Source organism: Esox lucius, chromosome 9 (assembly GCF_011004845.1).
Source record: "Esox lucius isolate fEsoLuc1 chromosome 9, fEsoLuc1.pri, whole genome shotgun sequence".
NCBI classification, from domain to species: domain Eukaryota; kingdom Metazoa; phylum Chordata; class Actinopteri; order Esociformes; family Esocidae; genus Esox; species Esox lucius.
The window spans coordinates 11,305,108-11,329,862 of NC_047577.1; the positions used below are offsets into that span (position 1 = coordinate 11,305,108).

General features: G+C 42.9%; 3 protein-coding genes across 5 annotated transcripts; all 3 read left to right on the top strand.

The window, feature by feature from the left end:
* Window positions 1–4,778: 4,778 nt before the first annotated feature.
* On the top strand, window positions 4,779–8,089 carry fdx2 (ferredoxin 2). The gene is made up of 5 exons (XM_010872791.4): window positions 4,779–4,985; window positions 5,280–5,331; window positions 5,551–5,657; window positions 5,773–5,860; window positions 6,511–8,089. Exons 1-5 carry the CDS (start codon window positions 4,808–4,810, stop codon window positions 6,665–6,667), a joined length of 582 nt encoding a protein of 193 aa, XP_010871093.1. The 5' UTR covers window positions 4,779–4,807; the 3' UTR covers window positions 6,668–8,089.
* Window positions 8,090–8,635: 546 nt separating this feature from the next.
* On the top strand, window positions 8,636–14,827 carry zglp1 (zinc finger GATA like protein 1). Of its 3 annotated transcripts, none has more exons than XM_010872792.3 (6): window positions 8,636–8,784; window positions 9,673–9,763; window positions 10,131–11,338; window positions 12,726–12,844; window positions 13,915–14,008; window positions 14,129–14,827. In XM_010872792.3, exons 2-6 carry the CDS (start codon window positions 9,731–9,733, stop codon window positions 14,280–14,282), a joined length of 1,608 nt encoding a protein of 535 aa, XP_010871094.1. In that variant the 5' UTR covers window positions 8,636–8,784; window positions 9,673–9,730; the 3' UTR covers window positions 14,283–14,827. The 3 variants fall into 3 exon arrangements, with proteins under 3 accessions (XP_010871094.1, XP_010871095.1, XP_010871096.1); XM_010872793.4 differs by lacking the exon at window positions 8,636–8,784 and adding an exon at window positions 8,839–9,149; XM_010872794.3 differs by lacking the exon at window positions 8,636–8,784 and having other exon boundaries at window positions 9,676–9,814.
* A 4,066-nt stretch (window positions 14,828–18,893) lies between these two features.
* LOC105012145 (forkhead box protein D3) lies at window positions 18,894–24,065 on the top strand. The gene has a single exon (XM_020049502.3). The coding sequence runs from the start codon at window positions 18,994–18,996 to the stop codon at window positions 19,990–19,992; it is 999 nt and encodes a 332-aa protein (XP_019905061.1). The 5' UTR covers window positions 18,894–18,993; the 3' UTR covers window positions 19,993–24,065.
* Window positions 24,066–24,755: the final 690 nt, after the last annotated feature.

Here is a 24,755-nt window from a genome sequence, read left to right on the forward strand (position 1 = left end):
TTTTGTTCTTCTCTGTAGCAGGCATACTCATTGTTGGAGACTGCATATAAGGAACATAGCTGTGGTTTGGAGAGGAAGAGACGCTGGAACCATACCAAATGACACCCTAATACCTACATACTTCACTCAGTCTGCCCAGGGCTCCCTTACATCCCGGCCAACAGTAGTGGGCTGTTCAGGGAACAGGGTGCAGTTTGAGACGCGGACCCATAATCCGTAGTGAGTATAGCACTCGGACAGAAAAAAATAACAAAAGTCCAGAGAGGAAAAAGGGGAGAAGGAAACGGAGTGGACCGCACACACACCAACGTAAATGCAAAGCGGCGAGGGAGTTTGTTTTTACGTGAAGGTGGGTGAATCCGGCCAAGCTGGCGAATGTGATCCGGCCTCCCTGTTCGTCCAGACACTGTGTATTGGTTTAGCTGCGTGTGTCCATGTTGGATGTCCTCCCCGCTAATACAACACGGGGCCTGCTCTGGTGGCTAGGAAAAAGTTAGCTGTCAGCTGGAATGGCAGTTGGGGAGGAACTGTACTTTGCACTTGCCGATGCTCACACTTCATTGGGTAAACCAGTGTGCAGAAAAACAGGGACAGTTCCCTAGATGTGGGTTCACTTGTAAGTCAGCTTCTTCGGCAGCTGAAAAGCGTTGCCTACAAAAACTCTTAAAACAATCAATGGTATTAATCCAGCAGAAAAACACATATATATGTACCTCACAGACTCAAATGTAGTTAAACAGGGCCCAGTTTATCATGGTGTCAATGCCAAGTATTCTCTGTGGAAATGTCAGCGCATCACGGCACAGATGCCCAGCCTGGAAGGTGACCAGTGTGACAAGCCAACAAGGTCACAGAACGTTCCAGAATCAGTTGGTGACAGGACACCCCATTCACCCCTCCTACAACAACAGGGCCGGCTCCAGGCAGTGTAAGTCTCTGAAGTGGTCGGATGGGGCCCACAAGGCTGCTTCTGGCCCCCAATTTCTTGTTGTCATTTTCTTTTGGAACACTGAGGTTGCTTAGGTATGCTACAGCTACAGCCAACCCCGTACCCCTAACTCATCAGGTCAACTGGGTGTGGAGTCACCAACACGTACCATGGCAGATTGAGACAGAACACTGGCCCCTCACCTTCCCCTGTCCCTGGATGTAACATCTCAACTGGGTTAACCAAACTGCCTCGAAGCCGACAGGGACAGGACGCCAGTCACCATCCCTTCCCACCTTTCGACGCCACAGAGACGTTCTTGCCCCCAAGTCGCTTCTCTCCCCCCCCCCCCCCCCCCGGGGAGACCATCAATCATCCTGCTGTCATGACAACGGGGGATGTCCCTAGGCCGCTGGGCTCACGGAGTGATGATTCCATGGTTCCCGCATTCTGGTGGTCAGACCGGCCTGTGAGCACTTGGTCTTTTGTGGGTTCGAGTGACGGACGTGTTGTGGCACTGTAGCAGGGTCCTTTGAAGAATGCCTGACGAATGCATCGTCGGGTACCTTAGGATTCACTGAAATTATTTCTCAGGAATTAAAAGAATCAAAATTTGAAAAGAAAAATGAATTAAAAAGACCAATTAGGTACTCACTAATGACGTAATGTGTGTGTATTTAAAAGTACTGCTCCATGAAGGTAGAAGCAATCACACACTGTTGTTGAGGTGTTGTGGTTGCTGAAATGATGCAGTACGCACATCTTGTGACCTCTACCCTGGTTTTTCAGGTTTTCATGAGTCAAAGGGCAACAGCCTGAAAAGTCACAGGTCAACATTGTCTACCAGTTGGCCAGACACTGGTGGTACACCAAAGACTTGCTAACAACAGCAAAACTTCACATAAACCCAGAATAAACCTTACTAATGAAGCCTGGGGTATCTTGGGTTTTTCAATGTTGAACAAGGTCAAGGATTGTCAGCCTTCTACTACATCACAGCATGAAGAATAAAGGAGGAAATTTGTATTTGAATATGGAGTGATCCAATGAATGTCACAATCACAAAGATGTCAGCAACCAGAAACAAAATGTAACCTGCAATTTAAAACGCCTCAAGACAAATTACACTCAATCAAATCAGGGTTCAAGCTATTAAACAAATCCAAATCTAGCTACAGACAGCTTGGCTTATTCTCCAGAAGGCCATTCCCTGCTTGCTTTGCCTTTAGCTGAGTACAGTTCCCACACAGATACAGTCTATGACGGCATAGGGGCACATTGTAACCTGTTCTTAATTACGGGTTGAGATTTGTGTATCTGAATCAGGAAGAGAAAGGACTCATGATGCTACTTGCAGTCTGGAATCATACAAAGCAGCTGCAAAAACTATTTGAAAGATAATTGATGAATATCTCCCCAGCCAATTTCAGCCTCTTCACAGCCATTCATACTAAAACAATGCATGACGCAGCTCCCAGGATGCATATTTTAAGTAACTTTTCGTGGTCAAGTTGACCCACAACACTCTAGGTTCACACATTTACTGTCCAATACCGCTGGTTGACCTGTGGCTGGGAGCTAATTTGCTAATCCCCCGAGTGGGCGGTGGCGTCTGCGGGAATTTCCTTGACTCATCAGGTTCTCGCGACCCCTTACGACTTCGTCAGATTTAGACCCTCTAGACACGTTTATTGGTAAAAGCATCTAACACAAATTCTGCTTCTTTTCAAGGCTGAATTCTAGTTAATTTTTGTGTGTGGCTCTTATCTCTGGGTTCTTTACAGCTCCCCCTCCCCTCTGGCAGCTCGACGGACATGAACCCTGAATCCCAAAGTTGGCGTGGTGACAAATCTATAATCATGTCCCAGACCAAAGGGAGTTAACTCTTATTGCTCACATTTCTTGGCTGTAAATGACAGTGGGTTCTCACTTTCTCTTTCAGCTTTCATGGTAAAATAAGGGTAAAAGGGTACTTTCTTTTCATGTAAAATACAGAATAAATTATTCTCTATAAAGATTAAATAACGTATAGATTTCCCTTGAATACATTTTTCATTGAAGTTACTTTTGTTCTGATCTGTTTTGACCGGGCCGTTTGTCAACATACTTGCCTAGAATGGAAGCGTTATGCAAACATTATCATCCAAAGAACACCATCGCCAGGTCTAAAAAATTAAGTATAATTGTGGATATCAAGTAGAGTTTTTGATAACACACGCACAATAACCTACACACACGTACACACAATGGGGTGCATAGAGAGACCCCGGAGAAGGGTGTTTTGAAATGCCTACCCTGGGTAGCAAGACATGGGAATATCGGAGTGTTGGACGGAACTGGAGACTTCTCGGACGGGATATCTAATGGAACGCATTTACTCCACTTCCCTACAAGGCCTAGGCCACTGTTGAGGAAGGAAGGTGAACCCAGGCCAGCCCCAAGGGAGAGGGAGTCTGTTTGTGTGTCTGTACGCGTGAGTGGTGTCAGCATAGTATGACTCACATTGAATAATCCTGACTGTAAAGTCCCACATGCGTGACTTTTCCATAGAACTTTCAACCCAATGCTGGGAGCCAACAAGCAGGCAGAAACAATACTGAAACACCCTCATGCACAAGTCTTCACAAGAAAAGCAAGGGGGCTTTGCTGCTAGGGGCCCCTTCTCTCCCAGGTCATGCGTGTAACAGTTTATCATCCTCCACCCACCACACCCTCGTAGAGCTGCAGCGGACTACCAGAGGGCTTAACGTTACTGTGCCGGGATGAAGCAGGGTGAGGAAGGAGCAGAAACCCAACCATCTTTCTGAACTGAAGCCTTGACTATACCAATGACCCTTCCTGGAGAGTCACAGAAGAACAAAGACCTATATGATGGTTTATGGTAACCCTGGCCGGTTGACACTGGACTTAAAGGCTGGGTTGAGTCCCACGGGCACGATGAAGCACTAAATAGAGTGGTTTCATTGCAGTTGTTTCCTGGCGATGTATTTCAAATGTTCCATGTTGAAAGGATGACCCACTGTAGGAGATTTACTGTTTTGACAAATGTATTATTATTCAACATGTTAAGGCTGAGAAGGTGTGTCTGAGGCTGTTAAATTGTCCCAGGCGGAGTGGGAAAGAAGTTGTGTGTTGTGGTGTGTGTGTGTGTGTGTATGTGTGTGTGCATGTTCGTACCTGTGACTGTTTGACTCCAGTCAAAACATGATGTCTCATGGTCAAGAGACTTCAGTCAAACATTGCCCCCCCCCCCCCCCCCACACTGCTTGCATGTGTGGATCAGATAACTCTGTCTTGCTGCACTCTGAAGAAAAAGGGAGCCTCCTTTCATTCAGACAGAAGTGTGCTTAACTTGGTTTGTCTCATTTGATTTGGGAGAACTCTGGGACTGAACAAATGTGATGGATGTACTGTTTCGATGCAACTTGTGAACGTGAATTAAGGTAGACCACATACTGACAGCCAGGGGTGTAGAATTGAGTTTGATATTAATACATTTAATAATAATAAATGTCATGTGTTGTTACATGTGTTGTCTCCCCCTGCTCCTACACCCTTGTGCATAGCATTGCCTAAATGGATGGTTTTCAAAGAAAACTACTTCTTGCATGTATTTGATCTATTCCACTGCTGGGAAACCTTATTCCACTTGTTAAAAAAAGCGTTTGGATGGGTGAATCAGGTGTGTTCTGTGCTACTACAAAATAGTGCAGCGTCCGCTGGTACATCCAAATCCAGCCCTAGACCCTGTAGAAGTTGGTTTGGTCTCATTAATTTCTTTTGCAACAACACCTTCTACTGGTCAAACGACTGAAGACCATGCGTGTCATTTGCTACCTTTCTATTTGCTAGTCTTACTCACGTGATGAAAACACAAACATGGCGGCCTCCGCTTCAGTCCGGTCGAGCGTGGGGCTGACTTTGAGGCTTTCTAGAGTTATACCGGATTGTAGCAAATGTCCCTTCAACAGGTTAAACAGTTATTTTAATGGTGTAGCTGGTTTGTCGAAAGTTGATCGTTTTCGGACATTAAACCGGCACTTGCAGACTTCCAGGGGTGAGTAGCTGGCTAACTAACTAGCAAGCTAAGTTGTTCAAGTCGTGTTCCCGTCCAACTCAATGTTGGCATGCTATGTTGTCATCAATAAGTTAACGGCCAGCTAACTAACCAATTAAATAATTAGCATGTATAAAAATGTAACTTTAGCTCGACAAGGCTTAAATAATCTCTCGCTAGTGAGAGAAACACGTATGTGGTAGAAAAACAAAAAAACAAGTCACGAAGTCGTAATAGTATCACGGTCTGAAGTTCAGGGGTCGTCACTTTTATATATCTGTTTAATTTCTAAAGGTCTGTACCACAGTGAGGAGAGTGCAGGTGCTGAAGACCCAGAAGAAGATGCGTGAGTAGCCTAATGCACACTGCAACTTAGTTCTGTTAGTTCTGATGCCGTTATTTCATCAGCTGATCTAACAGACAAAATCCGCAGTATTCATACGACAGAACTGATTTTCTGTTCTGTAATTTCAGTTCCCCATCTACAGTAATGTAATCACTGGGTTGTCGTAGGATAGCTACAGGTGTGCGTCCTCACAGTGTGCGGTTCTTGGTCTGCTCCCAGGGTTAATGTGGTGTACATAGACCGCTCGGGAAAGAGGATCCCTGTGAAGGCTAAAGTGGGGGACAACGCGATGTATCTGGCCCATAGACACAACATTGAACTGGAAGGTGAGGCCCAGCAGTGTCTGTGATCAACGTAGTCATACATGATTTCACTTACATTCCATTGTCATTTATTCGTTCAACACCGTGTTTCCTACCGTCATCGGACTCTCACTTTCAGGAGCTTGCGAGGCGTCGCTAGCTTGCTCGACGTGCCATGTGTATGTTAACAGGGACCACTTCAACAAGCTGCCAGAGCCTGAGGAAAGGTATGGCTGAGATACTTGTGTTATAATTGATCGCGTCCTTGTTCCCCCCCCTTTTTGCCGGTTTGGTAATGTTAAAACATGGAACAGAAATGTGTTTTATTGGGATTTTCTGTAAATGATGTACACAAAATATTACTGAATGTCATTGTTGGAATAAAGGGTCTTAAGTCATTTATTCAATTAACCAAAAATACGTAATAAAAAAGTATTGATTTGCCTACTTAAGCCGTTTGGCAAAAAGAAAGGGCACACAATTTCAGGAATCAGTCTAAAGCTGGTAGAGACTTACCCCAAAAAACACTTGTTGCAAAAGGTGGTTCAACATAGATGAATACTCATCCCACCAATATATCAGTTTACTTCATGCCTAATTACCATTTGTTTCACATTAAAACAATATCTTGCACCGTCAAAGTGTTGTAATCAAAAGGAGAGAACCTCAATGTAGTCATGACATAACAAAATGTGAAAAAGGCCTTGTACTTATACAGTTGATTGCGTAAGATATGCTGTGGTCCTAGCAACCACCTCATCACACGTCTTCTGTCATTTAAACGTATGCATTTACAGCCAAACTGTATTCAGTGAGACGGACACTCACGATTCAGTCGGTGAAGTTAATTCTGGTTCTCCCTGTCCTCCTGCTCCAGAGAGGACGACATGCTGGACATGGCCCCAGCCCTTCAGGAGAACTCCCGGCTGAGCTGCCAGATCATCCTGACCCAGGAGCTCGATGGCATCGAGCTGACCCTGCCCAAGGTCACCCGGAACTTCTACGTGGACGGCCATGTCCCCAAGCCCCACTGAGGACACTACGCTCCACACTTTCACCCTACTTAGTACGAAGCAATGTATTTGTCACGTATGCTGAGTAGTATGTTAGTATGGATGTTGGACCACAACCCTCAGGACGGAGTCGTACGGGAGAGAGAGGTGCCCTGTTTGGACTGTCGGGAGGGATTAAGAGGGGAACCGGCCTGGTGGGAGAGAGAAGGCCTGAAGGACTCACCTGAGTGAAGATCTCATTTAGCCGCAGGATTATGTCCCAGAAGGGCTTTACTCTTCTCCCTGAAGTGTACCGTATTTGTCTCGCACCAAAAAAATAATAATCCATGCTGATTGTGTAGGAGCTGAAGATGGGTGTCATGTATGAATACATCCTTGTTTGTGTCGAAGAGTTCTCAGGCCCATGGAGACAATTCACTGTCACAAGCTGTTGTTCCCTGTTTCGTATTTAACTTGAATCCGCATATCAGAAGGTTGTTTCCTCGTTATGCATCCAATTCAATTTATTGTCAGAGAACAACTGTGCACTTGAATGGAACATTCCATGTTACGACTTATTCGCAAAGGTCACACGCACAAGTCTCCTCACAAGGAGCATGTAAACAGTCCGTAGTTAACTACAACACTCGCATTTAGCAAACTAATCTTATTCAACTCATGGCTTTTATCATTCTGCTTTACTGTATGTGGAGGTGAGAGCTAAAATTAAATATACTGAACAGAAATATAAATGCAACATGTAAAGTGTTTGTTCCATACGCACACAAAAGCTTTTTCTCCTGTGAAAGCAACAGAGTAGGACTTGATACATTTATTTCCATTTACTAATTCCTATCTATACTCTGTAAAAAAAATCTTTGACATTTTTCCATGGTGCATTTATATTTTGTGTAAAATAAATAGCTATTTTTGGGAGGTTTGAATAAGAATACATTATTTCCCGAACAAGTGTCATCAAACACGCACATATGTTAAGCTTTGAGAACCATGCCTTGTCAAGGTCTTACAAGTCTCTGATGTAACATTTGCAAGAGGGCAGCTTGAGCTTGGAACTGGGGGGTGAAACTTTCTAGAAAACGTAATTTTTCGTTAACAGGTGCATTTTGTCCAATTCCAAGCATTTCTGTACACAGAAATGATTTTTCTCACCTTACAGCATTAGTAGAACTGTCAGGAAAAATCCCAGAATCCCAGCCTGAGTGCCCATTTTGGATTTTCTTTAAATATCCATGACAATTTAAGGAGTTTCCAGGAAAGTACAAATAAACTGGCTCTAAGATATTTATCCAGTATTAGTTCTTAGCTGTTTTCCAGGAATGCTTTTTTGTCCCATCCATAGCTTCGAATTGTGCTATAATTTCTCCAATACATGTATTCTCTGTATTAAATTAGCAAGTCTATGTAAGATATATGGATTAAAAATAAAATCTATATTGTATCCTGTCTTGAACCCTTCAGACTTTTTGAAAACCACAGGTGCTGTACCATTTGGCCTTCAGTAATAATCATTACCAGGGAAATTGCATTTGTTTTACAGTGACTGACTGATTAATGATTGTACATGGCCCTTTCAAATGTGCCACTGCCAATACTGACACCTTGCCTGGCAAAAAAACATTCTCAGGCCAAGTCAAGCCATGCCAAAGATTTCTGTTGTGTGTAGAACGTTTTAAATGTCTCAACATATACTATTACAAGTCTATTTAAACAATACAATGTGTGCACAAATAGGAGCAGGCGCTCAAATCCTTACATTTTACAATATATGGGAATCAAACACTCAACTGTGATGCTCCACCAGCTGGCTTACACAGGAGATATGTGGTAAATAGTAAAACATTAAAGTATACACCAACATCTAGTAAGCCTAGAGTTAAACAAAATAAACACCTGTTTCATCCAGTAGAAGCCTTGCTGCCAACATGTTAACCAGTTCCTGGGAAAAGCAGGAAAGCAAGTCATTCCATACTTGTATGTGCCTGCCCAGGACAATCAACTTCAATCACAGACACATGTGCATGGTGTGTGCCAAGTGAAATGTTGCAACGTGCCAGATCAATTTCCTGAAGCTAAAGATCAAATTGGTTGAATCACTTTTTGTAAGATCTCTGAAGATCTTGATTCTGTGAGAACCTAAGGTGAGTGCTCATCTTGGCCCAGATCGCGTTTGTGAAAAATCGCCCATTTAAAACATAAAAAAAAAAAAAGGTAATGTTGAAAAAGGTAAATCTCGATAGTTTAAAGAGACATTCAATTAGATCAATCACAAGGATTTCTTGAAATAAGATTTTTTTTCCCTGCCCATACCACTTTCTAACCAAGGCGGATTGGGAAGACCTCAACTCTGCTGGCAGAAAAAAAATGATCGTATTGAAAGTGCTGGGCCTCCGCGCGCAGAAAGATTAGTCGGCTCGAGCTAGACGAGTCTCAGAATTAATGACTAGCAATACTTCTAGATTAGAACGCCGATGGTTACATTTTCTGGTACATAAAACTTGACCAGGTAAGTGTGTGACAATTATCTAATTATTTATTGTGTATTCTTAAACACATTTTTGTTACACCTATTCTGTTTTGATCCCAAAGCCCAAAATCTGACGAAGAATTTCGACTGTTTTGCAAATTTAGACTACAGGCTAGCTTAAAAGATGTTGAACTGTTTATACTGTACAGTTGCCTATAATAAAACGAATCATTATTGAATTGTGGATAGGTATTTGTTTTAGGAAGGCTGTCACTATACCTATTAACAACCTATTTACTTCCAAATATATACTGTGATACTGTTATAAAAAATAAGACTGAACAAAAATAAGGCAACATGCAACAGTTTTTTAGATATTACTAAGTTACAATTGACCACAGGAAAGGAGAAATCCTCAATAGTAGGCATATGAAACATTATTATTTTTTTGTCCACATGGAAAATGTCTGGGATCTTTTAGTTTAGCACATAAAACATGGGCCCAACACTTTACATGTTATGTTCTTATTTGTGTTCAACACATTGATGTTTTACTTTTCAGAGACTGACACCTCAATATGAGCACCGAAGCCACCTATAGACCATGCAAATAAGAGACAATGGAAGAGCCTGACACTCAAGATGACCAGCAGGTGTGTGTGTGAGATCCTGGTTTTACAGTACATGTAAACCCATAAAAATAGGTAAACCTGAAGTTCTGTTTTTTTTAGCCTGTCCCCACACGGAAAACTTATTTCCCCCTTAGTGGTTAGCTTTCGGTTAAAATGTTCAATTAGTATTAAAAATGTGTTAGATAAGTTTTACATTTAGGCATTAGGGGCTTAGGTTAAGTAAAGTTCAGAATATTGAGGTTCTGGTTAGAGTTTAAGTTAGGGTATTTGGAAAATAGGGATTATTACTTTCTGGTCCCCAAAAGGATAAAGTGTCTGTGTGTGTGAAATTGCTGTTTTAGGTTAAAAAAAATTACATTGGGAAAAATATCTATGTATTCATTTTCAGGTGACCCAGTCCACCATCCTCTACCTTATCCAGGAAGCCTCCAAACTAGCGACTCCCTGCCCTGCCCAAAACAGTTTTGTAGATATTAAGTCTACAACTTTTACTGTGTCAAAAGCAAGGTCCAGAAAGGAAGTAATGTCAGATCACAGTCCATGGGAGGTGATGAGTCTGATCAACATGCAGTGTGAGCGAATCCTCCATTCAGGTGAACCACAGGAGGAAGCCTCCGTTACAACTGTGGTCTATGATCATGTTCTGCCCTCGGCAGTGGCTCCGCTGCCTGTTATACTCGATGACAGTGGTCCCCCTGAAGGTATGGACTGCATTAACAACACTGTGACTGTCTGCTCCCCTATAGTCTGTACCACAGGGGATTCTCCTCCCGCGTCCAGGGGAGAGATGGGTAAGTTAGGTGGAGTTAGTGATTGCTCCCCCGGGAGTCCAGGCACCAAGTCACCGGTTGTGAATTGCGGGTACAACACTGAAGCTGTAATGGGAGATTCGGGCTCTGCGGTTGTGAGAGACAAAGACAGCGGAGTCACATTTTGTCTCGCTGTCGATGGATTTCCTGTGAGTGAAGAAAGCCGAACGGTAACCTGTGACCCAGTCAAAGAAGACACCACACTGAAAGAGAACTGTCCTGAGGCAGAAGATGAGTTGTCATTTAAACATCCATCTGCATCAGTCGACCACCTATTTGGGCAACCACTTGACCGCAATATAGCTACAGTTGATGAGACCGCTCGCTGTTTAGACAATATGACCCACAAACTTCCAGGCCCAGAGGAGCTGAATCTTAACATGACCTTGGACTTTAACTCCAACATATGTTTTACCCTTGACCCTGAAAAAGACAAACCACCTTTCCCAAACTCCCCTCCGAATACATTGCTTATTTTGACCACTGAACTTGGATCTGTCAATACCAACTCAAAGTCAATACAAGATGTCAACTTCACAGAGCCACAGGAAGAGCACCCCCAAAGCTGCATGGATACGGAGGACAAAACGAACATCGTCCCTCCAGCGCCCCAGTCTCTCTCGGAACCCCCCCCGAGGGCCACCAAGGTGACCAGAAAGCAGCGTAATCCCAGCCGGAGTGCTGATGCGCGGGACCCGGGCTTCCAGGGAGTGACGTTCAGCATGCAGACGGAGCTAGATGACAGCCGGGAGAAGTGTCGCCTGCTCATCACCTCCAGGAAGTACAGGTATAGTTGACACCATCATGTTGGTCTTTACTGTGCCGCGCGCTGGCTTCCTGATACGGGGATAGCCGAATCAGTACCTGGGCACTGAATGGTACTGTTGAACTTCCTGCTAATCTGCCCTACTAGCGTTAGCGTGTCAAAACATTCTAGTTAGTCAGCTAACAGAGATGAATGATAACCTGCTTTATTTGTAAAAATCCCGTTATGGAATTGAATACAAGATGGTTTTGAGGGAAAATAATGACCTTGACAGATTTCTCAATTACAAACCGCTCGCATCCTGACTGATTTGGCGCCAAACCCTTTTTCGAGGTCAGAGGGAATTGCCAGCCGTTCCCCTGTCGCACAACTCCGATGCGGCGCAGATGTACACATTCTGACATTTTAGTCATAGTTTTCAGTCACGTGAGTGCTCTGACAGCCTGGTGGGCCAAACATTGATAAAACATGGCAGCTAACACTGGGAATTCTATGGAGCAAGTGCACAAGCTGGTCAGATATTTCTACTTATACAGCCCATGAGCGTTTAGATCACCTCACAAGACATGAAAAACTAAGGTATGCTAACAAACTGCATGTCTTAGGCACTTGTGACCCATATACAGAAACCGCTGTGTTATTTGCATCGTTAAAAACGGCTAAATCCCTGCTGGAGCTGAGCTTTGGGGATGTGTACATATACCTTGCGGAGAATCCATCCCCTTACACTGCTGCCAAAATGAGAGCATACAAAAGTGCAGAGAGCTGTCTGTACATTAGATCAGGGTGGGTCAAAAATACATTGTCAAAGCAAAGTTGGGCCTATTATTGTTGGTTCTGTCGGTGGTCAGTATAGCGTAGTGCAGCCAGTATTTACACAGAATCTTGTGACAAATGTACCGGTAATAATATAAACTATTCCTACTGTTTAAATGACCCACCATCGATAGCCTGGGTTACTGTGGAGAAGGTTGGATTGGTGCAATTTTCTCCTTTATAAATTTAGTTAATGCTATAGCTAGCCTCACTAACGTTAGCTAGACAATTGGAGTTGGTGCAGATGAAAACAGAGCATGTCATTCATTACGAAGATTACATGTAGATATGATTATAAATACAATATATATGCTGTTAGCGCATCCAATGGAACTGCAACTATCTGGCATTTGGTATGATAAATATAACTAGTAAAAGTGGGCAATGGAGGGAAACTGTTTTGCCCGCCAAGTGGGTGTTCCCATATGCCGTGACGACACGTGAAAATAATCAAATGTAGCAGAGAGTATACCATTGACCTTTGCCATGGATCTGTTTCTACAGAGGAAGCAGAGCGGGGTAGGGTTAGGGTAGCCTCTTTTGTTCCAACTAGTGGCCTCACAAAGCCTTGTGTGCCTATATGCTGCTCCAGTCAACAGCGCTCGAGAGGTCGGCCCCGGGGGTCACTGAAGGCAGGCAGGTCCCGCTCTTCCCAGAGCTCCCTGAGGACCAGCAGCTCTGAAGAGGAGAGCGACCCCTCCAGCCTTCCCAGTGAGTACTGGCCATTCCTCACCAGGAGGGGGCGCAACACGCCTATATTAGGCTACTAGAACTACGGTTTATGGAATGATCATCATTGATCACTTCATCGCTTCACTTTGTTAACCCAAAGTGGCTGAACCGTAGAGTCTGTAATATATCTGGGGAATAACCTGCTTTTTCATAGGAAGCACCATTGAGGGATTTTAATTTGGTCTGCTGGGGAGGAATTACATTATTAATTGGCTAATGACCCTACTGGATTCCGGTCCAACCATAGAGATGGTTAGATGACTAGTGGACTCCGGTCCAACCATAGAGATGGTTAGATGACTAGTGGACTCCGGTCCAACCATAGAGATGGTTAGATGACTAGTGGACTCCGGTCCAACCATAGTGGTGGTTATGACCTAACGCTGAGAGAACATGTTCCAGCATGGGCATGGCCATTGATGGCAAGTGCCTTTTTTAGTCTTTTTAAATGGGTGGGACATCCAACTTCATTGACTGATTCCCTCCTGCGGACCTGTTGGTGATCGGTTGACCTCTCCCGATACCCTTTTGGTGATTGGCTGATTCCGTTCTGCCTCCCTCGTTTCCCGGCCACACGGTCACAACTCCAACAGTGTCGTCAGGAGTGATGAACCAATTATTTCTACCGAAATGGACTGCTATGTCACGCAGGTGCCCTCAACGGCACTGCCCACGCAGTTAAAGCATCTTTCCATTTCTCCACAAGGGAGGGCTGTTGCAGCAGGAGATAACCTAGCGAGGACTTGGTGCTTCAGACAGGTGGAATACATTTGATAAGAGGGACTTTTAGCCAGGGTATTTTGGAAAACCGCTGTGTAAACAGCCTAAGACTTAAATGAGTAACCCGGTGTATATTGTTAAAGGCAGGGTTGCAGGATCAGGTTGTGCTTTGGCAGGCACCCTGGCGGTGCACCTGGGAGAAAGGAAAATGAAAGGGAAGCCGCTCAGTACACAGTCATTTAAACGTATGTCATTACCGAGCGTTGCGTTTAGGAGGTTTGTGGCACAAGGCCCGTGTGTTTGTGTCGATTATCCTGTCCCTCCATTAGGGAATAAGATCTGCGCTTCCTGTTGCACCAAGAAGACTCCTCTGTGGCGTGACGCCGAGGACGGGACCCCGCTGTGCAACGCCTGCGGGATAAGGTGAGGGGTCACGGCCGAGTCTCTGGGCTGCGGCCCGTCTGTTAAGCACATTATCGGTGGTGGTGGAGGGGGAGTCAAATGTCACGCTAACCTGTCCTTATTCCGTGCCCCCCGCCTCAGGTACAAGAAGTACCGCGTGCGCTGTCTGCAGTGCTGGCACATCCCGAGGAAGGAGGGCAACACCGACTCGCGCTGCTTCAAATGCGGCGACTTGCTACGGCTGGCGCCGTCCAACCGCAAGCCCCCCCGCCTGGCGGCAGAAGCGGCCCCGTGAAGGCCCTCGTGCCTTGTTCACTACGGGAGCTGAGATATTAAACCCCACCTGCGGGTGACATAGCACACGGAAGCACGGACCGCACCCACCGGCCCCTGCACAGGACTCTGGGACTGCCGGGATAATTTAATAGTCGAAATGATTCTGGCGGGTTGCTGTGGTCCGGATACTGGCAGCTTGGACTGAAGGAAAGTGAGTCCAATGACGCCGCTGTCTTCTGTAGCCACAGAGTCTGTTCACTCCGTCCCTGTCATTTAGTGGGTCATTTTGGACGCGCACACGGCCACTGTCTACGTTGACTGTACTTTGAGCATGACGCGCTCTGCTGTCTGATTGTGAGATGTAGTAATTTATATCTGCTGCTGTTCATGTTAAGTTTGTTTTTGGTATTAATGTTTTTCCCCTTATTTTTTGTTCTACTTGGCACTTTTGGCATTTGGTGCACGGCTGGATTAGGCAATCCCCTTTATAGTTTATTCTTTATTGTCCTTATAGACGGTTTGCTGTGGATGTGAAAAAAATAAAAGCATTAAACTCTTGTTAAATCCAGTTTGTTTTCATTGGACCTATGAGGCCTTAAACAACAGTGCTGATAGTAAATAGTTTTAAATGGGGTGACCGGTCAGGTTAGACCAATGGGGTGGCAGGTAGCGTGGTGTTTAGACCACCTGACCAATGGGGTGGCAGGTAGCGTGGTGGTTAGACCACCTGACCAAAAGTACCAAATCCATTTGGAAATAATACCTGTGTCACTTACCAAGCACAGTTCTTAGCTGATTTGGGGATTTAAAAACTATTCTGCTACTTCCCGGTATTTTATTTGTTGTTGAATATTTTAACATACACAGCCCAAATTACTTTTCTTTTAAATAATTAGAAACCAAAATCAAATATTATACCAGCATTATTTTAGCAAACAAAAATCACATTGTCTTACTTTGCTCTAAAATTCAAATGTTTTCTTTTTTTTTATGCTTCATTGGGTAGAGGGAAAGATGTCTGAAAGTGTGTGCTGTGATAGAAGTGGGATAGATTCAAACCATTGTTAATGTGTTGTAAGTGCACCAGACACAGCTGTTAAGATCACTAAACCATACTAGGCCACAGGCAAATATTCATATACAATTCTATTAATATATGTTCTAAGCAAATCAGTTCAGTTTTTCAAGGTGAATTGAAACGGGTAATCACTGCTGAGGAATGGACCCTGTGTAAATTTGCTGCTCATTATAGAAAGTTACGGATGCAAAGTAAATAGACATGACGAGGAAGCCAATGTAGACTACAGAGATAAAATAAATATATTTTTTTAATATATATGTACATGCATGCACATATGCTAATTAAATGTAAATGTAACCTTTATTTTTAATTTATAATGTAATTCTTTTTTCCAAAACTGTCCATTTAAATATTTTAAAAGCATTCTTATGTATTTAATAAAGACATTCACCAAACATATTTAAATTTCAGTTTTAGTAAAATATATTATCGGAGGATTTCCATATTATTCTGTACGGGCCAGGAGTACCCAGCTATGACTGGTTCAGGAAGCTGTTAACCACACGGCCAACTGTCACAACCAGCTTTACAATCCCGTGCCTCAGAGGACCGTCGCAACACAATCCCACCAGGTTCAATAAATCTTCGTCAAAAATCTGAAAGAAAGCAGTTGACAGGTGCCCCACTGATGAGCAGAAGAAGCATCACCACATTGCCTCGGCCTTCTCATCACTGGAGGGCAGCTCACTGTTCAGTGTCTGGCTGGCCTTTTGAAACATCTGTACATGCTTTTGTGCCTTGTTTCATGAGATGCCAATTTAAAGTATGCGCTCTGTGTTGTGAAAACGGACAAATACGAATTATTATTGTGAGCATGCTGTCAAATGTGTCCACTTTTATGTATTATATTTGATGTAATTGTAAATTCATTCAACTTATGGCCAGTGCTTTTGAAATAGTATTTTTAAAATCCATTCCACTATTCAACTAGTTGTACTTTTAAATACATGTTATCTACTGTGAATACCTTTTTATTGCTTACATTGCTTGAAAGAAATTTAGATTTTTAGGTGTTTGTGTGCGTGTGTTAGAAAGTGGCTCTCATCTCAAGTGTATCATGGCTTGAATGAAAGACACAACACAGAAATGATATTACAAAATGTACTGTGGATAAAGTAGGTGGGGGGAGGGAAGGTTTGATAGTGGGGGTGATGGAATGGGTTGAGGTGTGGGTGAGTGAGTGAGTGAGTGAGTGGGTGAGGGTTTAATGTGGGTTAAGGGGTTCATAGTAGTGGAAGGGGATTGGGTAGGCATTGGGGGAGGGGTAAGGTTCAAAGGACTGACGAAGAAAAAGTCTGAGAAATACCAGAAGCACCATTCTGGCTGATTGTGGCTGTAATTTCATCCTCTTTCTTGGAAACCACTTCAGCCTGAAATAAAATGAAGGTATTCATTTTTTTAAAGAATAATTAAACATCCATTATCACTGGAATATTATAGTCAACTAATTCAGTTATGATTAATTTAAGCAAAATATATGGATTATTACAGATTGCTTGTTCTTCTGCCTGAGAACTCTCCACAAAGTTGAGAAGTATCCAAACCTCATCTATTTCTTTAAAGTGGCAGGTGAAGGAATAAAAAAATAAAAAAGGTAGAGGGTATCTCCTTTGAAAACTGCTCTAGGCTAGTAAAGGACATCTCTAAAAACTACCTTTGGCTAGTAGAGGACACCTCTAAAGACTGCTCAAAGTGGGTAGAGGAAACCACTGAAGACTGTTAGAGGGCACCTCTGAAGACTGCTCTAGGCCTGTAGAGGACACCACGGAAAACTGCTCTAGGCTCATAGAGGAAACCTCTGAAAACAGCTCTAGGATAGTAGCATCAACTTAACCAAGTGCAGCATGGCTACTCGGTCGAAACCATAGAAATCAGGAAGGACATTCTGTTTCCTTGGGTTGAGACCTCCTGCATGTGGACCTTGATTCGGTTGGATGCACTCAGTGTCTGGATCTGGAAATGTACTGCAATTGAGATACCAGTGAACAGACCCTGAGACACTAGACTTCCAACAGAATGGGTCAAGTCATTCCCCACCATGGAGATACTGGTGGACAGAACCTGGGTCATTAGACTTGCAACAGACTGGATCGCGTCTTCCTCCAATACTGATAAGCAGAACCTGAGGAGTGTTGAGCGGACAGTATGTCAGTGCCTCCCACTCATCTAGGAAGAAACAGAGGGGAAGCTTCTTCCTTTCAGAGCCATGCGAATGTGGGGGATATAGCCAACCAACCAGGACAGTGGGCTGTCGTACAGTACGTCTCTCCAGTTGCTTCGTCGCGTGTTCTCACTCCGGCTCCGGACAGGGCATTGAGTGGGTTCCGCCCACAAAGTGAACATTTGTATTTTGATTAGTTCATATAAAAGCAATACTTTTGTGGGCACCTATTCACCTAGTTGTGGACACCACTCACATCCCAAAACTCTAAACACATTGGATTGGTAGGGGCATGGAATACCAGTTCAGTCATGTTTTTATGTCAGTCATTTCCTTTGCAATTAGTGAAATAAGGAATTGCACATTTTAGCAAAAAGGGGAGATATTTTGGACATGGGGTTGGCCATATAGCTGTAAAACCAAATATTAACATATTAACCAAAACTAACATCAAATTATGAAATATGTTTAAAGTTATTCTGATATATATTTTATTTTTATAAATATAAATAAATATTCAACTTTAATGTTTAAATTTAGTTCGTCCTTAATAGAACAATGTCTGTCTTCAAGGAGGTTTAATGAAAAGCTTGCCTTATTAAGTCAATATTTCTTGTTCTTTGTTGATCAATAACGTTTTTCTTGGGAATATATCCCTTGCATTCAGAAGTTCCATAGGCTATGCCCACATTCTGACAATCCCGGTCGAAATTGAATTAATGATAGTAAATGAGATCACACAAGGAATTCCAATTATGTTTACCTCACCTTAAACAGAATGGACCAAACAAAAAACATACTTACCTATTGGTTTATATTGATACAATCATTTAGTAGATTGGTCTAAGCTAGTTATTTTACAACGTTAAAATGTTTTTATATCACTGCAAAGAGACCATGCTTACTGGTCCATATTTGATTCGTGTGAAATAAAAGCCCTGATAAAGGGATGCTATGAATAATCTTGGAAAGGATTTCCATTTGTTGCCGAAAGGAGATTATTTTTCGAAATAGAACCACTGTATTTCTGCTATTGGTATCAGGCGTCTGAATTGAGTACAACAAATGTACTTAATAATAATAACAAACTCTAAATCCTTAACGTTTTTTTCGATTACCGAGAAACGTAAGGACGAATATAGTCTTCCCGTTCAGCTTTGTGGAATTATCTCAAGTTGAGCTTCACCATAGGCTACAGTTATGTTGTAGGCCTGATGGTTGTTTTGACTTTATTCGATAGATGTTTGGGCTAGTTAAGTAAGTCTTTGTCGTTATTATTCTCGGAACCGTAGAGGGAGGGGGAGAGAAGGGGTGGAAATAGACTAGGCCTGCATTCACGCAGCCGTTGTTTTTTTTTGTGAATGAAAAGCGAAAAGGCAGGAGGCAGCCCTGTCGCGTGCGGGCATCTGCGCGTGTCTGACCCGAGGCTCCACATCTCGCCTGTTTGCGCACGCAGGTGGCACTGGACCCGTTAGACAATAGAGGATTATGACAGTGGACGGAGAGCTCGAGCTTATGGCGGAGCCCGATATCGACGTGGAGGGAGAAGGGAGGAAAGATTTGCGGAACCACAGATACGTGTCCTTGACTGAAGAAGACAGATCCGATTTAGAGGAAAACGCTGAAGCGTCCCAGTCTCCAAAACAACCCGTGGAGGATACGGAGCTGGAAGAGGAGAGTAACTTTACACCAAAGTGCACAGGGAAAAGCACTTCCTCGGTAAAACCTCCATACTCATACATTGCTCTTATCACTATGGCAATCCTCCAGAGCCCGAAGAAGAGATTGACGCTCTCGGAGATATGTGACTTCATCTGCCAGCGCTTCGTATATTACCGGGAAAAGTTCCCCGCCTGGCAGAACTCCATCCGTCACAACTTGTCCCTCAACGACTGCTTCGTCAAAATGCCCCGGGAACCCGGTAACCACGGAAAGGGCAACTACTGGACGTTAGATCCAATGTCGTCCGATATGTTCGAGAACGGCAGCTTTCTTCGGCGGAGGAAACGTTTCAAGAGGCAGCATTTCCGACTTGGAATGATGGACACCCGTTGCCCACTGGAGCGCAGCACGAGCGCACTGCCGTTTTTCTCCTTATGTGGAGCGCACGCGATGGGGCCAACGTGTCTCCAAGTACCGGGTTTAGAATTGTATCGGAATCTCGGAATCGAATATAAACCTAGCACTCCGCCTGTCAGCAGCATCTTGCCAGAGCTTTCTTCCCTTTTTTCCAGGAGTGATGTTAGCCAAAATACGTTTCTTCCACCCCAGTCTCTTACCTTTGAAAATATTGATGCGACGCACCGCTCACCATCCACGGTGACTCCATCTTTAGTGTCCGGCTCTCGGTTTCTGTCCTCGGCTTCGCTCCATTCTTTGTGCACTCCGCAACTCTTGGGCTTTTATCCGGAGTATCATAAACGGAACTCAGTTCCAAACTCTAGCCTTCAAGCGAATAAACTCGTACCGCAACTTGGTGACAAATGATCAATGGTGATTTGTGGTTGTAACAACGTCAATCCAGCATACAGTATCGCCTTTTGATTTTCCATAGACTTGAAAGTGATTTAGATTTTTTTGTATCTATTCAATTAAACAAATGCTTCAAATATTTTATTAGAACATTGTTTTTGCAGTATGTATCAGTTAAGTCAACGAAACATTTATTTAGGCCTACTAGCCTAATGTTGAAGGCCTATGCATAGGCATGTTTTATGTAGGCATATGCCTAAATAAGCACTTTAAAAACAGAAATAATCTGTTGACTTTCAACCGCAATTTGGCTACATGTAAGTCATTGGCACTAAATTGGATCAATCAACAAATAAATGAAAACGAAGAACATGTCATAATGAATTCCACACAAAAATATTGTCCCCCGATCAACGAAAATAACATTTTAAAAGTGTTTAAATTATGCCTTGAATTTAAAGGTCTCATTTCTCTATTTTGACCTTTGATTTGACTGACTGACATTGTGAGGTTACAAAGACAATTTGAAAATGTATTGGCCTTTCTTGTTACGTGCCAATGGAATTGGGGAAATAAAATACGGGCTTAACCAACACGGGCACGCGAGTGGAAACCCGTTTAAATGTGAGGTCATCATGGAGTTTATTTTATTTCACTCTCCTTGTATACGTTTCATTGATTAACACACCATTGGTGTTTTGAAAAGGGCTAATGTATATACGAGGGGGTACACACACCGACATTCTTCAGAACTCGTTTCGGTTTCAGTGTGTGCGTGCCCCCATATGTTTGAAAGAATGCATTCCACAGTGCAAATGCCTAAATATTGAAACTGCTGAGTTTCAAAAACATGCAGTGTAAATAAGTTACATATGATAGCATGTGCTTGTTCTGTAACGCTGTAAAAACATTGATCAAATTCATCTGGAGAGATCGGGTCCAACATCAAACGTCACATTGTTATATTGAGTGTAATCAAGTCTACAGTTCTTCAATGTAGCCAGTTTGCCTTGCGTATGTTTTGTGTTTGTCTTGGACGCATCTCCTTATGAGTGCAGTGAATGGATGCAGTATAAAAACAATATGTATAGGGTTGATGATGCAATTTTGTATATTAAAATAATTGAAATTTGGGGATGGATGAGGATTATTTTATGGGAGCATTTGATTGCTAAATCCCAGTGTTGTTGGTATTTGAGCCAAGGTCCAGGTTAGTGACAGTAGCATCAGAAGAGATGGATAGTGCCTTTATCTCCTCCAAGGTTGCAGAGCTTTGGAACATAGAATTTCTCCATGTTTCATTGTCTGTCATCGTTCTGAGCAGTTTGCTTTTCCTGGCACTCTATCATATTGGGGTTTTATTCAATTATACCTCCTTCCCTCTTTTCCTGCTAACCCATTTCCCTTGCCTGTTTTAAGTGTGTGCGCGCGTGTTTGTGCGCGTACACATGTGCATGCCTGTGTGGCCCACAGCCCATTAAAAGCAAACTCTGACCTGAACTTTAAGGGCCTCCTCTGTGCGCATGGTGGGCGATATGACAGGGTGTATGTATTTGGGAAAGGGGACCCCCCTCAGGGCAGCAGATGACAGTGACATATAGCAGGGGAGCCACCCAGAAAGGCTACAAGTTCACACTTCAGCAGTGTGTCTCGAGAGAGAGAAAACGTGTGTGTTTCAGGGAAAGAGAGAAGGAGCTTGTGGGTTGAAGGAGAACAAGGACACGACAGTGGTGCCAGAAACAGCAAAGTGTTTCAGTAAGAGAGAAGAACACAGGGACCGAGAAGTAGCCACACTCCTTCGTAAAGATTGGAAATCTGTGTAGGGGTCCTGTAGCAGAGTTGAACAGAGAATCCAAAGATGTCTTTTTTACCTTCGTTAAAATCACAAAACAATAATTGCAGTACAGTTCTTCTCGTGGTTTGCTAAAACAAGCTTGCTCATGCCATGGAAGATTCAGACATTTTATTCACAGTTTTACACATATTATTATTAATATTTATAACAACAGTGTAGTTGTCTGTAGAGACCATCTCAAAGCTCAATTAGTAGTCCCCAACTTATTTTGGTTACCATACCACCTATTCAGTTTTGACCTGCGCTCAGTGCCCATGAAGTACCCTGCCATGTTTATCTCACCAGTAGGCCTATGGTTTTGGCGTCTTGTGCCTCCTGTGGATTGGCCAAGTATCCCCAGGGGTCCTACTGAGTGTAACTGATGTGTCTGGGAATTAAGCTGGCGACCCAATTTACATCAAGCAACAGTACCACGAGAACGATCACGTTACTTTGAAAATAAACTTTTGAATATATCCCTTGGTTATTTTGTAGTTCAAATGGTTGGGGTACCACAGAAGGTTTGCAGCTGTTCAGCTGGAGTCTAGTGACCCAGTTGCGGTAGTCAAGATGTGAGAGGACAAGTGGCTGGACTAGTACCTGTACTCCTAGGGTTTGTTTAGGCAGCCCTCTGCCAATGTTGTTGACTACAAACCGACGGGAGGCCGTTACCGCCACACTGTTTGCCCGAGAATTGAAAGGGTGTTGATAAAAGGTGACACCAAGGCTCTTCGCAATCCGGGGGACGCCGCAGATTTTGGCAACCGTGACAGTGAAACGCAGAAGACCATCTGAGGACATGACAGAGTCAAGTGACTTGGTGTATAGAGGGCTTAGAACAGAGCCCTGGGGGACCCCAGTAGTGACAGCTTATATGCTGTTAATTATAGCCTTTCATGTTATTCTGTATGCTGCGAAGTAGAGGCTTTCATTTTATGCTATAGAAACAGCCTCAGTACGTCTTCCCCCAGGCCGTGTAATTCTGATCTTGGAACAGTTGAGCATTTCCAATTATAATACATATGATCAGTAGGGATCTGCATCTCTGCTCTCAATCACTTTGTGAACATACCCGCCCAGATTCTCCTCTTTTTTTTTTTAAGAGATGTTAGAAATGGTTAGAAATGGGACCGCAACAAAAGAAGGATTCATGAAATAGTCCCAAATAGCTCTGTTTTCTCTTGCTTTGTTTAGGCTCATGGAAGACAAACTAAAAACCAGAGAGCCTAAGAGATGATGTCATATTACGTTTACCCTCGCTCACGCTGTTCACTGATCCAACTCATCTCACGCATGTGTATGTGTGTGTGCACGTGTGTGCACGTGTGTGAGAGAGAGAGGGTATGATTTACCGCACATCTCTTACAAACCAGAGTTTCCAGGTCAAAAAATAACCGCGGCTAAATACTTCCCAGAGGAAAGACATATGGAAGTGTAGGAAAGAAAAGTAGGTCTGCATATCGTACCAGATACTATGAGGCCTGAGGTCAGTCAAATAGGACTTGTGTACATATCGCCCTTCCCCGGGGCCATTCACAGATTAAAGGATATTCAGTTCTGATCAGCCTCTTTGGATTCCCAGTCCCACTTACTTTGGCATGAATAGTGATGAAAACAAAGCAACACACACACACACAAACACAAACAGGAATGTACACAAACCCGAACACACAGCTGTCCTCTTCTGCCTGTTCCACCTGGGTGCAGGAAATCCCTTTTATTTTAAAGCCATACTAACCGATTTTTAGTGGCCCGAGATGACAATTAAGCTGAGATTTTTTGGGGGGGATTTCAACACTTGGGTAAAACATTATAATACGGGAAACTGTTTATTTTGTGGCTTTCATAAACGTCAACACATTTTCTTTAATACCACACAAATCAAACACGGAAAACTAAGATTGATAAAAATAGCTTCATCTTGAGAGCAAACAATAGCCCAGACCAATGGAGAGACACTGATTGTATCATATTTGTAGGAAATGCATACATTGAGGTACCCATGTTTGGAGGTGAGGCTACAGTAGGCCACTAAACTTCCAGTGGAACTGTATGAAGATTAAGCTAAAGCTACTCTAAAACTCTGGTCATGGCAAAATATCTCAAGATGAGCTATTCATTTAAAACAGTGCTGCTGTGCGCTTCCAGTGTATTGGGTTTCTTTGAAGTTGTAGTAACATTTGAATTATTTTGGTTTCACCTTTGACATTTTCCCTCAAAATGTTTTATTAACGCTGTAAGAATAATAGTTTATTTGGAAATACTGTATATAAATAACTTCCTCAAAACTTTAATTGAATGTTTCAATATGACTTATCTGTGTAAATCATTTTGGCTTCAAGCACAGGTGGGACCCATTTGATTTAATGTATGTAGGCATTAACCATGTAAATACATTTGCTTTTGAAATACAGAATCGGTGAGATTCCAACTTATAATCTTCTGTTTTGTATTCATTAAATATTTTCAAATGATTACGCATTATTAACGTCATCATCAATATGTTTTGGTTCTCCAATTAATAAAATTATATTATACAGTTGCGGTACCTTGACATCCCTATATATTTAATGTCATATGTATTTTAATATAACTTTTGACAAGATAAAAGCATTTAGTTTATCAAATATTTAATCAGTTGAATCAGTTTTTTTCTCTACCATAGGATAATGACACAATCTTTGTGAGAGGTACAGATTTGGATTGAATTGGTTCAAATGTTTGGCCTCGGTTATTCAGGGTGATTTAGATGTGACCTGTGACCTGAGTTTCAATCCAGCCAGAAGTAAGTTTCAGTAGAAAATAAAATATTTTGGGTATAAAAAAAACAATCCAGCCAGCCCACTTTTAAAGATTTAAAACTTTATAAAAGCATTTATGCATAGTTATGGCTACAAACATATTTTCCACTAAAATAAAATTGGGTGTGGTCCACTGTTAAATT

Excerpts from the sequence above, each read along its gene's own strand:
- fdx2 (XM_010872791.4), top strand. The coding sequence starts at position 4,808 with ATGGCGGCCTCCGCTTCAGTCCGGTCGAGCGTGGGGCTGACTTTGAGG. Across the intron at positions 5,332-5,550 it reads GAAGACCCAGAAGAAGATGC|GGTTAATGTGGTGTACATAG; the intron begins GTGAGTAGCCTA and ends GTCTGCTCCCAG. Across the intron at positions 5,861-6,510 it reads CTGCCAGAGCCTGAGGAAAG|AGAGGACGACATGCTGGACA; the intron begins GTATGGCTGAGA and ends CTCCTGCTCCAG.
- zglp1 (XM_010872792.3), top strand. The coding sequence starts at position 9,731 with ATGGAAGAGCCTGACACTCAAGATGACCAGCAG. Across the intron at positions 11,339-12,725 it reads ATCACCTCCAGGAAGTACAG|TCAACAGCGCTCGAGAGGTC; the intron begins GTATAGTTGACA and ends ATGCTGCTCCAG. Across the intron at positions 12,845-13,914 it reads CGACCCCTCCAGCCTTCCCA|GGAATAAGATCTGCGCTTCC; the intron begins GTGAGTACTGGC and ends TCCCTCCATTAG.
- LOC105012145 (XM_020049502.3), top strand. The coding sequence starts at position 18,994 with ATGACAGTGGACGGAGAGCTCGAGCTTATGGCGGAGCCCGATATCGAC.